This window comes from Grampus griseus (assembly GCF_964374135.1).
Source record: "Grampus griseus genome assembly, chromosome: 6".
Taxonomy (NCBI): domain Eukaryota; kingdom Metazoa; phylum Chordata; class Mammalia; order Artiodactyla; family Delphinidae; genus Grampus; species Grampus griseus.
This window is the reverse complement of record NC_139000.1, coordinates 24050724-24071930: the sequence shown is the minus strand read 5'-3', so window position 1 is coordinate 24071930 and position 21207 is coordinate 24050724. Positions and strand designations below refer to the sequence as shown.

Sequence of the window (21207 nt, the reverse complement as noted above, 5' to 3'; positions counted from 1 at the left end):
AAACTTGACTAGAAGCCAAGTAAAAAGTAAAAACAGTTGCGGGGTGGACAAAATGGGTGCACTCAAAAGGTACAAACTTCTAGTTATAAGCTAAATAAGTCATGGGATGTAATGCACAGCCTGGCAACCATAGTTAATAATACTGTATTGCATATTTGAAAGTTGCTATAGAGTAAATCTTAAGTTCTCACTGCAAGAAAAAAAAATCTTGTAACTATGTGTGAATGTTAACTAGACCTACTGTGGTGATCATTTCACAATATATACAAATATCTAATCATTACATTGTATACCTGAAACTAATAAAATGTTGTGTGTCAAATATACCTCAATTAGAAAAAAGTAAAAACACAATGCAAAAGTTCAACACAGGGAATGAAAAGTTAGAAATAATCATTACAATGACAACTAATATTTATTGAGCACTTTCTATGTGCCAAATGCATACATGCATTATGTCAAAACACTGCTATAAACACTAATATCCCCACTTTATAGATTAGAAAACTGAGGTTTAAAAAAGTTTAGTAGCTTGTCCAATATCACACTGCTAGCAAGTGGAAGAGTTGGGATTGACTCCAAAGCCACAGTTCTTTATCACTACTTTACATTATTCCCCTCAAGTGAATATTAAATGGTCCAAAGGAGAAAATGACTACTATAAGCTGAGTGTGCTAGAAACATTCCAGGAGTGACTTAAGTCTTAAATTTGTATATGTTAAGAGAAAATAAGGCTTCCATATCCTACAACTCCAGGAGGCACCATTCTCATTATATTATCTGAGTGACCGTAAGAGGCAGTTCTCAAGAAGGGAAAGAGCACTTCACGTGAGAAGAGACAACAGGAGCAGCCCATGACACCAGACAGCATCCAAAAGACACCTGCATGGAGCTCCTAGGCTTACAGGACTTGCAGGGCAGCACAGTCTACTGGAGCTGGGGTAGGTGTACACATCCTCTTCTCACCTTACACTGAGCACGGTGACATGCTACGAAGCCAATAAGGTGAGGACTCAGGCTGCCCTTTCTTTTAAAAACCCTTACTCTTGCTTTAATTAAGGGTCTGCTTAAGAAACAGTAACATGAAAAACATCTCTACGTTTTCTGTTGAATTGTCCACGGCATTATGTAATAATGTCTCTTGTATAAGTGCCCACACAATTTAGTTCCAGGAAAAAAAGTCACTTTCCTCTTGACAAGCTGGTTTGTTTCCTTTCAACAAACAATGAGAATTATATAACCCCTTCTTTCCCACATTTCTTGTCTTGCTTTCCAGGAAGTACAAAGATAAATTTCATGTTTAATTAGAGTAACAATGTTGGCCAAAGTTTCTAGTATATTTATTTTCATCTCCTATTTTAATGGGTTTATTAAACATGTGTTTAATTGTTAACTATTTTACATCTCTCTCTCTCTCTTTTTTTTTTGGCTACACCCTACGGCTTGCAGGATCTTAGTTCCCCAACCAGGGATTGCACCCGGGCCACAGCAGTGAAAGCACCGAGTCCTAACCACTGGATCGCCAGGAAATTCCCTTAAATCTCTTTTAATATGTAGGCAAAACATAAATTATGAATAGAATAAGGCCATCCCCCTTCCCTACATAAATCTATTCTATATCTTAGTGATGGCTAGAAACCCAAGAGTCAAGTCAGAATCCTCCCTTTGCTTTAGCCAATAACCAAGTTCTATCATTTAATCATCTCAGTGAATATTTAGTGTACTCTTTCTGGTTTTCATATCCCTAACACACTGTCTTGGTTTAGCCTGGTTTACTGGAAAAGCTTCCACATTAATCTCTCTGCCTTTAGTCTCAACTCTCTCTCAATCAACCCTCATTTGTTCATTTCCTCCATACTACCAGAAAGATTTCTAACACAAATTTATTGTCTTTCAGCTGGCCCCAAATTCCTCAATCTATCAAGTATAGAATAGTACCTGAAGTCATTCATATAACATTAGGGCCATGTATTGCCTGGTTGGCTCCTCCACATTACTTGGCCTTATCTCACCCACTCCCTTCCCCCCATGATGACCCTCCAAACATACCTGCTCCTCTCTCAGGGTTGCCCATCTCAATTAAGAGTACCACCATTTACCCATCAAACCTTGGAGTTATCCATGACTCTTCTTCCCATCACATCCCACATCCAAACTATCAGCAAATCCTACCAGCTCCACCTTTTCAATATAACCAAATGCAACTCCTTTTCACCACCTCAAGTGCTATCACTGGGTCTAAGTCACCATCGTCTATCACCTGAACCACTACAACAGCCTCCTAACTGGTCTCTGATTTCACCCCCATACCTCCTAAAATCTATTCTCCCTACAGCAGCCACCAGGGATCCTTTTAAAATATAAATGAGATTATGTCACCATCCTGCACAAAACCTTCCACTAGCCCCACTGTGACACTTAGAACACGGCCCAAAGTTCCTATCTTTGCCTAGAAAGCCATACCTGTTCTTGCTCTTCTCCTTGCCTGGAATGTCCTTCCCCCAGATATTCATATAGTTGGGGTCCTCACTTCACTGCAGTCTCTGCTTCAGTGTTACTTCCTTAGAGAGATTTCCTGACTCCACCCCCCAATTTCAGTAGTTCTCAACTGGGGGGGGCCATTTTGATCCCTCAGAGGACATTTGGCAATGTCAAGACATTTTTGGCTGTCACAATGGGGGAAGAAGGGATTTACAGGCATCTGATAGGTAGAAGTTAGGGACTGTACAATGCTCAGGGCAGCCCGCACCCCCAACAAAGAATTATCAAGCCCAAAATGTCAACGGCATCAAAGTTGAAAAACCTGCCCTCCCTAAAATATACCTCCTTTGGTCTCCTAACCCTTATTCTGCTTTACCATTTTCTCCATGATAACTGTCGCCACCTGTCCTTATGCACATATCTATTTATTCATTTGTTTATGGTCTCCCTCACTAGAATGCAAGCTCCACGAGGGCAGACTATATACTGATTTCTATGTGGCTATATCCCTCTGGTCTAGAAGAATGCCTGGCATATGGCCAGCACTGAGTAAATATTTATTTAAAGAATAGGTGGATAAATGACACTTTAACAAAGCTGAATTATCTGTATCCGTCAAAACTCCCCAGGTTCTCTCAAACTTCTATGCCACCAGTTATAGACTTGTGAGACATCAGGAAATCTGAAGTCAGATTTGTCTGCTGTAGAGACAGGAACAGGCTTATTTTTATTTCCATTTCCTACGTGATGGCAAATAGGCTAATATGCTCCTTGACAGTAGAGTCCATGCCTCATGTTCCTTCTATACCTCTTGCATTCAATGGCTGATGGCCAGGATGGTGGGCTTCTACCCTGCCCAGTGAAAGAATTCAATGTTTCAGATTTAGGACTTAATCCAAGAGAAATTCAATATTCCTGGACGCTAATCTAGGGCTTTAATGACCCAGGCATCAGTAATAAAAGGGCTAAAACACAGTACACATCTTTACTCAAAATAAGACAATAATTTTTCATGATATCCAAAGCAAGAAAATTCGTATAAGTAGGCTTTAACATACCTGCTTGTTTAGCTTCAATACAGGCAATATTTATTTCTTCTTTCAAGTCCCAGTTTTCATTGGCTATAGCTTCCCCTACTTTAACAAATCTTCCAACTGCCAAGTTTACGGCTTGTCCTACACGTTGAATTGCTTGCAGAGTTTTATCAGACTTTTTGGTATTATCTTTATGATTAATAAGTGTGGTGATCTAAAAATAAAAGATAAAAGCAACCTGCTTAAATTTTATCTCAATACTTTTTTTTAAAGCTGTATCACAATGGCCAAGAAAATTAAGCCCAGCATACTACACTAGCCTAATACACTAAATTAATTGATAGTTTTAATGCTTCAACCCAAAGACAAGGAGCAAATCATCTTGCAACCCTCCTGAGGACAACATTTCCATTAATAACAATTCTAAGTTTACCTGAGGGCAGTTATCCAGGGCACACAGTTCTATAAGCCCTCCAGACATTTCAACAAATCTTAAAGACAGGAGAAAAGTAGGAGAAGGTGGATCATTACATTCAAAGAATCCACATAAAACCAAAGCACGTCAGGTCTAGATTCCTCTACTGTGACTTGAGCTACTGCGAGAGCAGAGACGGCATCTTCTTCACCGCGCATTCCACTCCACTGCCTAGCACAGTGTGTAGGTTGTACAAAATGGTACATGAACCATACTTGTTTACACTTTAGAAGGACCACTATAATCTATGTTTTATACTTCTCTCAGTTTTGTTGCAGACTCAAAGTAAACGAAATACCAAGACCTTTAACACTTGACTCCAGGCCCTGAAATAAAATATAAAAGGTGACAAGTTAAGCTGGTTGAAACAAATACAAATCTTCAAAATGTCCTAGAAAATCAGTACCTGAACTATAGTGACATATGAAAATATTTAAAGAATGTTACATGAAAAATATAAATCCCAAATGGTACATGTCCATTGTGTATAACTTTGAAATGATTTATATAAATATATTAACAAAGACAAGAATAGTGAATTAAGAGAAGAGGAAGGGACTTGCCCTTTGAGTGGCAACTACGTGCCAAGCACTTTATGTGTTATGGTATTAATAATTTAGAGTCAGGAAGGCCTGGGTTTGATCCTTGGCTCTGCCATTACTAACTAAATGACCTAGGGAAATGTACTTAACCTCTCTAAATTTCCTCATCTATAATATTATCTTCCAAATTTTGAAAATTTCCTAGAATCCAGGTCCTGAGGATGCATCACTGAACAAGACTAACACAATCCTGCCCTTATTCTGTTTACAGTCTATCAAAATAACAATAATCCAATTGTACAAAATATATTTGTTGCACACCTATCATATGTCAAACAAAATTCTAGGCAATGATGAAACAGCAATGAACAAGGAAGAAAAGGCCCATATTCTCATGGATCTTACATTCTAGTGGTGTGAGGGGAGACACAATAATTACACACATAGGTTAAAAAAAAATTAATGTAAATGCTATGCAAAATATTAAAATAGGACAATGTGATAGAAAGTATCTGTGTAGCTACCTGAGATTAGTTGATCTTCCTTCTATGAAGGAAGTGGGATTGCTGGATCATATGGTAGTTCTATTTTTTAAATTTTTTGAGGAATCTTCATGCTCTTTTCCATAGTGGCTGCACCAACTTACATTCCCACCAACAGTGCACAAGCATTCTCTTTTCTCCACATCCCCACCATCACTTATCTCATCTTTCTGATGACAGTCAATTTTAACAGATGTGAGGTAATATCTCATTGTAGTTTTGACTTGAATTTCCCTGGTGATTGGTGATTTTAAGCATTTTTTCATGTACCTGTTGGCCATCTGTATGTCTTTTGAAAAATGTCTATTCAATTCCTCTGCTCATTTTTAAATCAGATTGTTTGCTGTACAGAAGCTTTTTAGACTGATGTAGTCCAATTTGTCCATTTTTGCTTTTGTTACTTGTGCTTTTGATGTCATATCCCAAAATCATTGCCAAGACCAATGTCAAGGAGATTTTTTCCCTATGTTTTTGTCTAGGAGTTTTATGGCTTTGGGTCTTACACTTAAGTCTTTAATCCATTTCAAGTTAATTTTTGTGAGTGGTATAAGATAAGGGTCCCATTTCATTCTTTTACATGGGATTATCCAGTTTTCCCAAATCATTTATTGAAGAAGCTATCCTTTACCCATTGAGTATTCTTGGCTCCCTTGTCAAATATTAGTTTACTATGTATGCATGGGCTCTGGATTTTGTTCCAGTGGACCATGTGTCTATTTTAATGCCGGTCCCCTACTGTTTAATTACTATAGCTTTGTAGTATAGTTTGAAATCAGGAAGTGTGATGCCTCCAGCTTTTTTCCTGTTTCTCAGGATGTCTTGGCTAGTTGGGGTCTTGGTGCTTCCATACAAATTTCAGGATTGTTTTTCTATTTCTGTTAAAAATGCCATTGCAATTTTGATAGGAATTGCACTGAAGCTATAGATAGCTTTGGGTAGTATGGACATTTTAATACTAATTCTCCTGACCTATGAACATGGCTTATCTTTCCATTTACTTGTGTCTTCTTCAATTTCTTTCATCCAAGTTTTATAGTGTTCAATGTACTGATCTTTCACCTCCTTGGTTAAATTTATTCTTAAGTATTTTATCATTTTTGATGCTATTGTAAATGGTACCATTTTATTTCTTTTTCAGGTACTTTGTTTTTAGTGTATAGAAACACAACACCAATTTCTGCATGTTGATTTTTTTAGCCTGCGACTTTAGGAATTTGTTTATTAGTTCTGACAGTTTTTTGGTGGAGTCTTTAGGATTTCCTTATATATAAGATCATGTTATCTGCAAATGGAGATAATTTTACTTCTTCCTTTCTGACTTTGATGCCTTTTATGCCTTTTTGTTGCCTGACTGCTCTGGCTAACACTTCCAGTACTATATTGAATAGGAGTGGTGAGAATGGACACCCTTGTCTTGTTCCTGACATTAGAGAAAAAGCTTTCAACATTTCACTGTTGAGAATGATGTTAGCTGTGAGCTTATAATATATGGCCTTTATTATGTTGAGGTACATTCTTTATATACTCAATCATGAAAGAATGTTAAAATTTTGTCAGATGCTTTTTCTGCACGTATTGTGATGATTATATAATTTTTCCTTCATTTTATTAATGTGGTGTATCACATTTATTGATTTGCGTATATTGAACCATCCTTGCAACCCAGGGATAAATCCCACTTGATCATGGTGTATGATCCATTTAATGTGCTACTGAATTCAGTTTGCTAGTATTTTGTTAATAATTTTTGCATCTGTATTCATCAGGGATATTGGCCTATAGTTTTTTGCTGTTGTTGTTTTGGTTTGGTTTTTTTCCCTTATAGTGTCCTTATCTGGCTTTGGTATCAGGATAACGCTGGCAGAGACCACACTTTTAAGTACTACATTATAATGCCCCACAAAATCCCAATGAAATAGGTACTAATATCATCCCCATTTCAGAAATGAGAAAACTAGACAGCATGGAGAGTAAGGAAATTAGACATCAAGAAGAGTAGGAGATTTAAGATTTAAATCCAGATACTCTGACTCAAGAGCCTAGCCTCTTCACCACTTAGCCAACCTGACTTCCCTGCCTCTGACTTCTCAACTGACAAGAGGATTAAAGAAAATGATGTGGTATCATATTTAACATAGTACCCAGTTTAAGTACTCAGAGGCATATTATCATTAGCTCTCTTATTTAATCCTTACATACTATTCAAGATAAGAAAACGGAGGCTGAGTGAAATTAAGTACTTGGCTTACACAGCTAAGAAGCGGCCTAGTTTAGAATTTGAACCCAGGTTTATCTGACACCAAAGTCCACCCCATACTCTTTCCTTTAGTGGAGCTTTTCAATCTTCCTGGGTTTTTTGAGTGTTTTTGTTTTTAGAGGGAAAAATACTTTCTTCAAGATAAAATATTACCTAAAATTACTAGGTAGTCCATCAAAGAAGTGTTTCTATGGTTGAATTTTGAGGATAACTATGGGTTATGGGAAGCAGGGAAACAAATATGAATACTATGAGCACCAGCTTAGTCCTTCTCCACACCTGATACATCCTAGGGAACTCTTAGTATCACCTGGAGAACAGAGAACTTGACCACCACTGACTGTTCCAAACAACCATGTTGGAAGAAACTCTGGAGAAAAGAAGTTTAAGTTGTTTTTATTAAATCCTTTATAAAGTTTAGACTTTTCAATTGTAAAGAAAAGATCCTGCAATTAGGCTAAAATACCAACTATTGTTCAGTTCTGAAACACACATTTTGCTTTCACTACAAGCATCCTCCCCAGTGCATAATTAGGTGTGGCTATCTTCCTTTTACTCAAAGCACTCTGCAAAATATTCAGTCCAAATACAGGTATGCATTTCAAATTGAATTTGGAGAAGCCAAGTCAATTTATAAAATTTCTTATTAAAAGGTCTATGTATGGGACTTCCCTGGTGGCGCAGTAGCTAAGAATCCACCTGCCAATGCAGGGGACACAGGTTCAAGCCCTGGTCCGGCTTGACCACAACAACTGAGCCTATGCTCTAAAGCCCGCAAGCCACAACTACTGAGCCCACGTGCCACAACTACTGAAGCCCGTGCACCTAGAGCCCGTGCTCTGCAACAAGAGAAGCCACCACAATGAAAAGCTCGCATGCCACAACGAAGAGTAGCCCCTGCTCACCGCAACTAGAGAAAGCCCGCACACAGCAATGAAGACCCAACACAGCCAAAAATAAATAAATAAAATAAATAAATTTATACACAAAAAAAGGTCTATATATGTCCTAAAATTATTTTCAAACTTTTTAAAAGGGAGATCCAAAAAGTTATACATGTTGATTGTTTTTAAAAACGGAAAGGGGTAATATAGGAAAGCCCTAAGAAATAAAAGTGACCCATAATCCCACTACCTTGTAAGCAACTTGGCATAGTTCTTTTCAGTCTTGCTTTCTACATAGACATACTTAAACACAGTTTAACAAAAGTGAGGCCAAACTTCCATTTCCTTATCAAGCAAAAAATAAAACTAGTTAACATTTAACATTAAGCACAACAGCAAACGCTATCTGATGTGCTTTACATGTACTGATTCAATCAATGCTTACATCTCTGTGAGGTAGATACTGTTACTACCCTCATCTTACAGATTAAAAACCTGAAATTTGAAAAGGTTAAGAATTTTCCCAAGGTCACAAAGGCAGTAAGTTGCCTCTCAGTCACTACACAGCCTCTTTCCTCCCAGGATTACGTTAAGAATCAGGGGAGGCGTGGCAAGTCCCATGGCTGAGTGCTCCCAGAGCTGGGGCCTGCTCCCCACATATGCCTGAAGGAGCTGCAGGGGCCATGGGCATAGGCAGAGAACCTTGCAGGATCTTACTTCCCAGGCCGGAGGTTGGGCCCAAGCTCCTATGGCGGGGGCTCCAAGTCCAAACCGCTGGACTAACAGAGAACCTCAGAGCCCAGGGAATGTCAATCGGAGTGAAGCCTCCCAAAGGTCCTCATCTCAGCACCAAGACCCAGCTCAATCTAACTGCCTGCAAACTCCAGTGCTGGATGTCTCAGGCCAAACAACCAGTAAGACAGGAACACAGCACCACCCATCAAAAAAAAAAAAAAAGAAAGAAAAGAAATGACAAAAAAAATATGTTACAGACAAAGGAGCAAGGTAAAAACCTACGAGACCAAATAAATGAAGACGAAATAGGGAACCTACCGGAAAAAGAATTCAGAGTAATGATAGTAAAGATGATCCAAAATCTTGGAAACAGAATGGAGAAAATACAAGAAACATTTAACAAGTATCTAAAAGAACTAAAGAGCAAACAATGATGAACAACACAATTACTGAAATTAAAAATATTCTAGAAGGAATAAATAGCAGAATAACTAGGGCAGAAGAACAGATAAGTGAGCTGGAAGATAAAATGGTGGAAATAACTGCCAGGGAGCAGAATAAAGAAAAAGAATGAAAAGAATTGAGGACAGTCTCAGAGACATTTGAGACAATATTAAATGTACCAACATTAGAATTATAGGGGTCCCAGAAGAAGAAGAGAGGGCTTCCCTGGTGGCACAGTGGTTGAGAGTCCGTCTGCCGATGCAGGGGATGCGAGTTCGTGCACTGGTCCGGGAAGATCCCACATGCCGCGGAGCGGCTAGGCTCGTGAGCCATGGCCGCTGAGTCTGCGCGTCCAGAGCCTGTGCTCTGCAATGGGTGAGGCCACAACAGTGAGAGGCCCGCATACCGCAAAAAAAGAAGAAGAAGAAGAGAAATAGAAAGGGTCTGAGAAAATATCGGAAGAGATTATAGTCAAAAACTTCCCTAACATGGGAAAGGAAATAGTCAATCAAGTCCAGGAAGCACAGGGAGTCCAATACAGAATAAATGCACAGAGAAACACACCAAGACACATATTAATCAAACTATCAAAAATTAAATACAAAGAAAAAATATCAAAAGCAGCAAGGGAAAAGCAACAAATAACATACAAGGGAATCCCCATAAGGTTATCAGTTGATTTTTCAGCATAAACTCTGTAAACCAGAAGGGATGACAGGACATATTTAAAGTGATGAAAGGGAAAAACCTACAACCAAGATTACTCTACCCAGCAAGGATCTCATTCAGATTCGATCGAGAAATTAAAACCTTTACAGACAAGCAAAAGTTAAGAGAATTCAGTAACACCAAACCAGCTTTACAACAAATGCTAAAGGAACTTCTCTAGCCAGGAAACACAAGAGAAGGAAAAGACCTACAAAAGCAAACCTGAAACAATTAAGAAAATGGTAACAGGAACATACATATCAATAATTACCTTAAATGTAAATGGATTAAATGCTCCAACCAAAAGACACAGACTGGCTGAATGGATACAAAAACAAGACCCGTACATATGCTGTTTACAAGAGACCCACTTCAGACCTAGGGACACATACAGACTGAAAGTGAGGGGATGGAAAAAGATATTCCATGCAAATGGAAATCGAAAGAAAGTTGGAATAGCAATTCTCATATCAGACAAAATAGACTTTAATATAAAGACTATTACAAGAGACAAAGAAGGACACTACATAATGATCAAGGGATCAATCCAAGAAGAAGATAAAACAATTGTAAATATTTATGCACCCAACACAGGAGTACCTCAATACATAAGGCAAATGCTAACAGCCATAAAAGGGGAAATTGACAGTAACACAACAAAAGTAGGGGACTTTAACACTCCACTTTCACCAATGGCCAGATCATCCAAAATGAAAATAAATAAGGAAACACAAGCTTAAATGGCACATTAAACAAGATGGACTCAATTGATATTTATAGGACATTCCAACCAAAAGAAACAGAATATATTTTCTTCTGAAGTGCTCATGGAACATTCTCCAGGATAGACCATATCTTGGGTCACAAATCAAGCCTTGGTAAATTTAAGAAAACTGAAATCATATTAAGTATCTTTTCTGACCACAACGCTATGAGACTAGGTATCAATTACAGGAAAAAATCTGTAGAAAATACAAATACATGAAGGCTAAACAATAGGCTACTAAATAACCAAGAGATCACTGAAGAAATCAAAGAGGAAATCAAAAAATACCTAGAAACAAATGACAACGAAAACACAACAACCCAAAACCTATGGGACACAGCAAAAGCAGTTCTAAGCGGGAAGTACAATCCTACCTCAAGAAACAAGAAACATCTCAAATAAACAACCTAATCTTACACCTAAAGCATTAGATAAAGAAGAACAAAAAAAAAACCCCAAAGTTAGCAGAAGGAAAGAAATCATAAAGATCATATCAGAAATAAGTGAAAAAGAAATGAAAGAAACAATAGCAAATATCAATAAAACTAAAAGCTGGTTCTTTGAGAAGATAAACAAGATTGATAGACCATTAGCAAGACTAATCAAGAAAAAAAGGGAGAAGAATCAAATCAACAGAATTAGAAATGAGAAAGAAGAAGTAACAACTGACACTACAGAAATACAAAGGATCATGAGAGACTACTACAAGCAACTATATGCCAATAAAATGGACAACCTGGAAAAAATGGACAAATTCTTAGAAAAACACAACCTTCCGAGACTGAACCAGGAAGAAATAGAAAATATAAACAGACCAATCACAAGCACTGAAATTGAAACTGTGATTAAAAATCTTCCTACAAACAAAAGCCCAAGACGAGAGGGCTTCACAGGCAAATTCTATCAAACATTTACAGAAGAGCTAACACCTATCCTTCTAAAACTCTTCCAAAATATAGCAGAGGGAGATGGAGAAAACTATAAGACATTGATGAAAGAAGTTAAAGATGATACAAACAGATGGAGAGATATACCATGTTCTTGGATTGGAAGAATCAACATAGTGAAAATGACCATATTACCCAAAGCAATCTACAGATTCAATGCAATCCCCATCAAACTACCAATGGCATTTTTCACAGAACTAGAACAAAAAATTGCACAATTGGTATGGAAACACAAAAGACCCCGAATAGCCAAAGCAATCGTTTTTGCGGTACGCGGGCCTCTCACTGTTGTGGCCTCTCCCGTTGTGGAGCACAGGCTCCGGACGCACAGGCTCAGCAGCCATGGCTCACAGGCCCAGCCGCGGTGGGATCCTCCTGGACCAGGGCACGAACCTGTGTCCCCTGCATCGGCAGGTGGACTCTCAACCACTGCGCCACCAGGGAAGCCCCGCCAAAGCAATCTTGAGAAAGAAAAACGGAGCCAGAGGAATTCAGATATACTACAAAGCTACAGTAATCAAGACAGTATAGTACTGGCACAAAAACAGAAATATAGATCAATGGAACAGGATAGAAAACCCAGAGATAAACCCAGGCACATATGGTCACCTTATCTTTGATTAAGGAGGTAAGAATATACAATGGAGAAAAGACAGACTCTTCAGTAAGTGGTGCTGGGAAAACTGGACAGCTACATGTAAAAGAATGAAATTAGAACACTTCCTAACACCATACACAAAAATAAACTCAAAATGGATTAAAGACCTAAATGTAAGGCCAGACACTATCAAACTCCTAGAGCAAAACATAGGCAGAACACTCTATGACATAAATCACAGCAAGATCCAGTTTGACTCACCTCCTAGAGAAATGGAAATAAAAATAAACAAATGGGGCCTAATGAAACTTAAAAGCTTTTGCACAGCAAAGGAAACCATAAACAAGACCAAAAGACAACCCTCAGAATAGGAGAAAATATTTGCAAATGAAGCAACTGACAAAGGATTAACCTCCAAAATTTACAAGCAGCTCATGCAGCTCAATAACAAAAAAACAAACAACCCAATCCAAAAATGGGCAGAAGACCTTAATAGATATTTCTCCAAAGAAGATAATACAGATTGCCAACAAACACATGAAAGAATGCTCAACATCACTAATCATTAGAGAAATGCAAATCAAAACTACAATGAGATATCATCTCACACAGGTCAGAATGGCCATCATCAAAAAATCTAGAAACAATAAATGCTGGAGAGGGTGTGGAGAAAAGGGAACTCCCTTGCACTGTTGGTGGGAAGGTAAATTGATACAGCCACTATGGAGAACGGTATGGAGTTTCCTTAAAAAACTAAAAATAGAACTATCATATGACCCAGCAATCCCACTACTGTGCATATACCCTGAGAAAACCATAATTCAAAAAGAGTCATGTACCACAATGTTCATTGCAGCTCTATTTACAATAGCCAGGACATGGAAGCAACCTAAGTGCCCATCAACAGATGAATGGATAAAGAAGATGTGACACATATATACAATGGAATATTACTCAGCCATAAAAAAAATGAAACTGAGTTATTTGTAGTGAGTTGGATGGACCCAGAGTCTGTCATACAGAGTGAAGTAAGTCAGAAAGAGAAAAACAAATACCATATGCTAACACATATATATGGAATCTTAAAAAAAAAATGGTTCTGATGAACCTAGGGGCAGGACAGGAATAAAGGCACAGACATAGAGAATGGACTTGAGGATATGGGGAGGGGGAAGGGTAAGCTGGGATGAAGTGAGAGAGTGGCACTGACTTACATACACTACCAAATGTAAAACAGACAGCTAGTGGGAAGCAGCGGCATAGCACAGGGAGATCAGCTCGGTGCTTTGTGACCACCTAGAGGGGTGGGATAGGGAGGGTGGGGGGGAGATGCAAGAGGGAGGGGATATGGGTATATATGTATGCATATAGCTGATTCACTCTGTTATACAGCAGAAACTAACACAACATTGTAAAGCAATTATACTCCAATAAAGACGTTAAAAAAAAAATCAGGAGACTGACAGCTGGTAAAATTGCCTTGAATGTGCCAAATAAAATTTTAGCTATTATTCTGCAAAAATAGGAGGCATATTAAATTGGGAGTCACAACCTAGAGTTGCCCTAACACCAGAGTGTAGAGAATGTCTGAATGAACTGGAAAAGAGGGCAGAGAAGGTATCCCATGGGGAAGAAAGAGGATCTGATATATTGAAGAACTCTCCTGTGGAATAAAAGAGTAAGAACCCAGACCTGCTTGATACCTTCTAACAAAGGGTGTCAAGAAGTTCTCATCGCCAACAAAGTATAGCCTAGCAGTTAAGAGCATGAATTCTGGCGTCACTCTGCCTGGGTTTGAGTTCTGGCTCTGTCATATGATTATATAGCAAGTTATCTAACCTTTCTGTGACTCAGTGTTCTCATCTGTAAAAACAGGGGTAATAATAGTACCCATCTCATAAGGTCATTGTGGAGAATAAATTAGTATATGTAAATAAAGTACTTAGAACAGTGTCTGGTATTTAGTAAGCATTACATAATGATTAGATATTGCCCTTTTCACATTTCTAGAATCTCTGTTCTTTCCTCTTGTTTGTGATGTTATTCTTATTTTCTAGAATAACTGACAGTAATCTCTTGATTGAAATGGATTATCTTAGTTTACTTATTTTGTGGGAAGATAAGAAAGCAAGTGAAGACCCAGGGAGAAAAAAAAAAAAATGGTAGGCCAGATAAAAGAACAAAGCTTTATTTAATTCCCTGGGACCTGAAAAACAAGGGAGTCAGCCCAGGAGAGAGAAGTTCATCCCGGGGCTTAACTCATTAGTAAATTCTCAAAATTATTAGATAGAAAAATCAGCTAATCAGCTATCACAACCAGTATAGAAGAAAACACACCAAATCATGAGGGGTCTTTAAAAGCAGGAAAAAGGGCACTTTCACTCTCTTTATACACTATTTATGTGTTTTTCCTTTGCAATTAAAAACACATATATTCACATACACAAATCAGCAGAGTCCCATATGTATTCATCTCCAACTTAGTGAGACAAAGATCCTAAGAAGCTTCCAGGACAATGCAGAGAGAAATGGGAAGACAGGGGAGCTACCCTGGAGATTAATTAAAGGGTCTGTATTACAGTGAGTGAAGTAAATCTATCACAGACAGGAAAAGACTAGTGGGTGGTAGAATAACATTCCACACCAGGGTGGAGCTGTGTGGCAGATATCCCTCTTCCCTTCCTTGGATAAAAGCATTGTAAGACTGGGAGTGGGAATTTTGACAGGAAGAATAAAGTGATTATTAAAGAAGGTGGGGAGTTGCTCTGTAGAAAATGTGCTTGTGACTTAGCCCAGGGCTTTTAAAAAATCATCTGAATTAGGAAATATACAACAAATGAGTGTATAGAACAGGTATGTATACCATTTAAAGAAATGAAAGGAAGACAGAACAAACCTACCACCAAGCTTAAGAAAACATTAGCAGCACCTCTGACAACCCATGCGCCCTGGGGGCCCCTCCCTTTCTACATCACCCCCTCATCCCCCGCCCCAGAGGAAACCACTGCTCTGATTTTGTGCTCATCATTCCCTTATTATAACTAGTGCACATGTTATATCCTTAAATGATGTATGGTTTTGTTTTGCCTGTTTTGAACCTTTAATTTTTTTTCCTTAACATTATGCTTTTGAGATTCATCCATATTGATAATTATAGCTATGGTTTATTCATTTCACTGCTGCATAGTATCTCGTATGAACTTAGCACATTTTATTTAAACATCCTACTGCTAAAAGATGTTTGGGTAGTTTCCAGTTTGGAGCCATTAGAAGTAAAAAGACTATCAACATTCCAATCTATGTCTCTAATACACGTGCAGGATTTTCTCTAGGGGTATGGATTTAACAGTGAAATTCCTGGGCCTTAGGTAATACCCACCTTGAACTTTATTACATCAAACTGGTTTCCAAAATTGTTGTACTATTGACATTTCCATCAACTCCACATTCCTCACCAACACTTGTACTCACTGCAGCTTTAACTTATACTTCACTGACTTCTAATAAAGTTGAGCATCTTTTCACATATCTTTTAGACATCTGTTTCCTCTTCTACAAGATGAGTATTCATTTTACCAATTTTTAATGGGTAATCTTATTTTTGATTCATTGGAGTCCTTTATTTATCCTGGGTGCTACCAATCATTTGTTGGTTATTTGTGTTGCAATCATATTCTCCCACTTTAAGGCTTATCCTTTCAACTCTGATGAACAAAGATTCTCCTTTCTTTTTTTTATTTATTATATTTTTACTTTTGGTTGCATTGGGTTTTTGCTGCAGTGTGCGGGCTTCTCATTGTGGTGGCTTCTCTTGTTGTGGCGCATGGGTTTAGGTGGTCCGCAGCATGTGGGATCTTCCCAGATCAGGGCTCAAACCCGTGTCCCCTGCATTGGCAGGCAGATTCTTAACCACTGTGCCAACAGGGAAGTCCAATTCTCCATTTTAATGGAGCAAATGTATTAATTTTTGCTTAGGGTTTATACTTTCAGTGTATTAAGAAATCTTTTCCCACCGTGAGGTGGTGAAGATATTGACCAATTTTTTTCCCTAAAAGTGTTTTAAGTTTTTTCCTTTCATATTGATATTTTTAATCCATTTGGAATTGGGATTCAATATCATGTGTTTCTATTCAGATAACCAATTGTTCCCATTTTTTAAAAAGTTCTTCCTTTCCCCACTGACGAGCAGTGCCAATTCTGTGAATTATCAAGTTTCTGTATACGTGTGGATCTGTTTCTAGATTCTCTATTCTGTTTCACTAGTCTATTTGTCCATCTCTGTTCTTAGACCCACATTGTCTTAATCACTCTAGCTTTATAATAAGACTTGAAATCTGGTAGAGCAAGTCCACCCACCTTGTTTCTCTTCTGGCTATTCTTGGCTATTTGCTCTTTCATACAAATTTTAGAATTACTTTTATCAAATTCTACTAAAAAAAATCCTGTTGAAATTTTCATTGGAATTGCATTAAATTTACATATCAATAGGGGAAATTGATATGTAAATAATATCAAGTCAATCTAGCCAGGAGCATGGTACTTTTCTCCCATTTATTTAGCTCTACTTTGGCTTTCCATAAAATTTTTAAATTTTCTTCATGAAGTTTGGCCTCTCTTTTGTTATACACATATATACACATATTTTGCTGTCAGTTTTATTCTAACTGGTATCATGTTTTAGGACGACTTTTCTGTTATTAATGTAGAAAGAAAAGCAGTTGACTTTAGAAGCCTACATTCAATGAACTTACTAAACTTCCTAACTTTTATAATTTATTTGTAGACTCCAGTTTTCTATGTAGATAATTATATTTTGATTTTTCCTTTCCTACCTTTATACCTTTCGCTTCTTGTCTTGTTCCACTGGTTACGATTTACAGTACAATTGAATAGAAGCTATGAGAGCAGATATCCCTCCTCTCGCTTCTAGTTTAAAGGAAATGTTTTTGGGTTTTTTTGTTTGTTTGTTTTTGTTTTTTTTTGCGGTACGCGGGCCTCTCATTGCTGTGGCCTCTCCCATTGCAGAGCACAGGCTCCGGACGCGCAGGCTCAGCGGCCATGGCTCACGGGCCCAGCTGCTCCACGGCATGTGGGATCTTCCCAGACCGGGGCACGAACCCGTGTCCCCTGCATCGACAGGCGGGCTCTCAACCACTGCGCCACCAGGGAAGCCCCGGAAATGTTTATTTTAAATTTGACTTGTTGCTGTGATGTTAACTATAGGTTTTCTGTAGGTACTCTTTATCAGGTTAAGGAAGTTTTCTTCTATTACTAGTTTACTATGTGTTCCTTATCATGAGTAGAAGTTGAATTTAACTGAAGCTATTCTGCATCTGTTGCTAAGAACATGGATCTCTTCTAATATGTAAACGCAGAAAATTGTATATATATATTTGTCTAATACTGATGCTGCATTCCTAAAATAAGGCCATTGAACCCAGAACTTTTTACCTGGAGAGTCAGAAGAGGTTAAATGATATCAGAGTAGAAACTCTGCTTAAAACTGACTAAGTGGTACAAGGCTAGCCCTACTTGTTCACCTCAAGACCCTGTCTCCTCGATGGCATTGTTGCTGACTCATCCACACCTGCTCTGAGCTCTTAGAGCATTTACTACGGATGATGTTCATCTGACACTTGCCATGTGCTATTCTGTACCTGCCCCGTCTCCCAACTAGAATACAAGTCCCACAGAGTAGCAACTAGAAAGCTTACAACAAATGCTTGCCTGAAAAGCTTAAACTTATTCTTGTGGATATGGTGGTAAAACATGAGTTGGATAATAATGCCGTATCCTTAGAAAATAAGACTCCTGGACATGAGTTTTCCAGAGAGCTGCACTTTAATCCACTAACACTCACTAAAACTTAAAAATCATTCTAAGCTGTATTTCACACTTAACTGCTTTGTGAGTGTTCTGGCCATGCTTTATACATGTCTTGATTTTAAGCATAAGTTAACTTTTTTGTTGTTGAGTACAGTTAATCATTAGGAATATCAGTTATAATAATGCTAAAGATACAGCTGTGGACACATACTGTGTGGAATGCAGAACCTCAGCTATGGCCCTGAATGAGTCTTTAACAGGGAAGGAAAAGAAAAAAAAAAAAAGCTGGCATTTTCCCCCTTTGGCATTGACCTCTAGTTAACTCTCGGCAGCCAATTCACATTTCCTCCTCCACTCTCCTACTCTCTCCACCCTCTCTTACCCCAGAATTACACAATGCAGAACTCTAGGATACATTTTTAGCAGTGATACTGTGAAAAGTTACCATTTCTCCAGATTACAACAACCTTCCAGCTTGTTTTTCCACTGTGGACTCTCTTCTCTGTACCTACTACTGGCTGACCTCATCACCGCCCCTAATCTCTAGGGAGAACAAATATGGTGTAGCTAACAGCACAGACTCTGGGACCAGGCTGCCTGGATTCAAACTCCAGTTCGACATTTACAGGTGAAAGTCCCACTACAAGTCACTTAACCTCATTATTCCTCAGTTTCCTCATTCATATAATGAGAATAAACATATCTCTACCTCACAAGATTGTTATGAGAATTAAATGAATTAATATGTATAAAGTGCTTAGAACACGGCCTAGCGCATAGTAAGCATTATATCTGGATTGTTAAAAAAAAGAAAAATGGATAAAATACCACTCTCTTAACTCTCTCTCTTAAAACTACTCCAGTATTTTTCATTTTGTGTTGTGGTTGTGTTGGTGGTGGTAGTGGTATTCTTTTGTGGGAGGGGCAGTGCAGACATCACTAACTAATCCTCAACTCATCCCACCTGTCAGTGCTTCTTTCAGACCTGGAAGGGAAGGAGGATGGGGAGTGTCAAGGTTATTCATTCACTGTTCTGTTAGCCAGGCTAAAATGAGCACAGGTGAAGAAAATGGGGCTGTTTATTTAATCAGCATAACAGGAATCTAGGGACATGTACCACTGCTGTTTTCAAATATCTGCAGGGCTGGGATGGAGAACAGATAGCATTGGAAATTCTATGCAATAGCTACAGGCTCCCCATCACTGAGCATGTTTAAGCAGGGGACTGGTGACCAGGTGTGAAGGATGCTGTAAGAATTTTTAAATTTAGCATCAGATAACCTTTAAGATTCCTTCTACCTGTAAAATCTTGGCAATGCTAACGTGAAGCATCAAGATGTTAACAGTCTTGTTGTGAGTCACACCTGCAACGAGCTCCTGAAGGCACAGAATTCTTCACTTCCCACAGTGCTTAGCACATCACAACAGATCTAGGTGAGGAATTCCAGCCCGGAGGCTGCGTAAACTCGGCTCACAGTAACAAAAACTTCTCTAAAGCTATGCGCATCAATTAGCTGATTCCAGACTTCTGTTGGGACCAATAAATTCAATAAAGCATACATTCCCAAATGGGATTTGGCAAAAAGATGTGTACCCGAATTAACTATCAGACGGTCCTTCACTTCACCCTTCCGAGGCCGGACAAAAGCCAGCTGAAGTGAGCAGACAGGTTAAGGTGAAGGGGCCGGGTGGCCCGGGGTGAACGGGCGACTGGCGAGCCGACTCACACTCCGGGGAAAGGGACAAAGGCCTAGGGGAGAGGAGAGCACGCTGGACTTGGAGGCCGGCAGCAACGCCCCAGCCAGACTGGCCACGGTCCGGGTTTGGACTGGAGGTGCAAAGGTGTGCGGGCAGTGGGTTAAAGAGCGGCAGCGAGGAGGGCCCCTAAGCTCCAGCGTAGCCCCCGCGGGGGTCCCCTCTGCCCCCGGGGAGCTGGCCTCGGGGAGCCGGGGGCCACCGGTGCTGCAGCCCCGAGGAGGATCCTGTGGGGAGGCAGGGCGGCGCACCTGTGGCCGGCACTCAGGTCCGCACGGGGCTCCCCGCCCCGCAGCCTCCGCTGCTGCTCAGCCCACTTGGCCCCGCAGCCGGATTTCGGATGGTCTCTACTCCCGCCGCCTCAACCAAGGCCAGTCCTCAAGCCCCAGACAGGCGGTCCGACACTGACGCCGGAGTCCTGGCGCGGAATGTGGGGCAGCGGCTGCCTCCCGCCCAGCCCGGCCCCTGCCGCGAGAGCGACCGCCGCCATCGCGGGCCGCGGCCGGAGGGAGACGCAGGGGCCGCGCGCGCGCGCCGCTTTACCTGAGAAACCAGCGGGAGCAGCGTCTGCTCCACTGAGCGAGTTTTGATCTCGAGTCCGGAGTCGAAGGCGAGGCCAAACGGGCCGGAGCCGTGCACTGCCCCGGCGGCGGCACCGCCGGCCGGGCCCGGAGAGGCGGCCATGGCCCTCAGCCCGTCGCGGAGCCCGGACGCCGTGCCGCTGCGGACCCGCCACCCGCCAGCCTGCTTGCGCTCCGCAGCTGCGATGCACCCGCGCCGCCCGAGGCACCACCCCGCCGGGCCCGCCCCCAGCACGGGCCCGCCCACTCTCCGCCTCCAGGCGCCCCAGTCTGGAGTCCGCCCTGCAGCCCCACCCCCTAACCCTGGCCCCGCCCCTTCTGTCCTCTGTCCCCGATCCCCATCCTGTCTGTCTCAGATCATTCCTTAGTGGGTTCCGCACACGTCTCGCCCCCTCTAGAACAGAGAAACAAGATACCTGAGGGCGTTCCACGGCCACGTGGCCTCTTACCAGGGCAAAGACATCCATGCCCAGCGAAGCTTCCCATGCTCCCCAGTAGTGGCTCGTCCTAACTCCGATTTCCCCGCGATTACTGGAAGCTGCGCTGGGATTGAAACTAACTGGTAGACCGGGACCAGAGTCAAGCCTATAGGGAAGGGCTTTTACCGTAAGACGGGAATTCTACAGGTTATA

At 40.3% G+C, this 21207-nt stretch overlaps 1 protein-coding gene across 2 annotated transcripts in view; it reads right to left on the bottom strand.

Moving 5' to 3' along the window:
- CTNNAL1 (catenin alpha like 1) overlaps positions 1-20740 on the bottom strand; it is a 58053-nt gene extending 37313 nt beyond the window's left edge. For both annotated transcript variants that reach the window (XM_082657357.1, XM_082657358.1), the window contains exons 1-2: positions 20538-20740; positions 3540-3729 (exon numbers count right to left, since the gene is read on the bottom strand). In XM_082657357.1, coding sequence (XP_082513483.1) covers positions 3540-3729; positions 20538-20678 — 331 coding nt within the window. In that variant the 5' untranslated portion in view covers positions 20679-20740. The remainder of the gene's footprint in view (positions 1-3539; positions 3730-20537) is intronic.
- Positions 20741-21207: the final 467 nt, after the last annotated feature.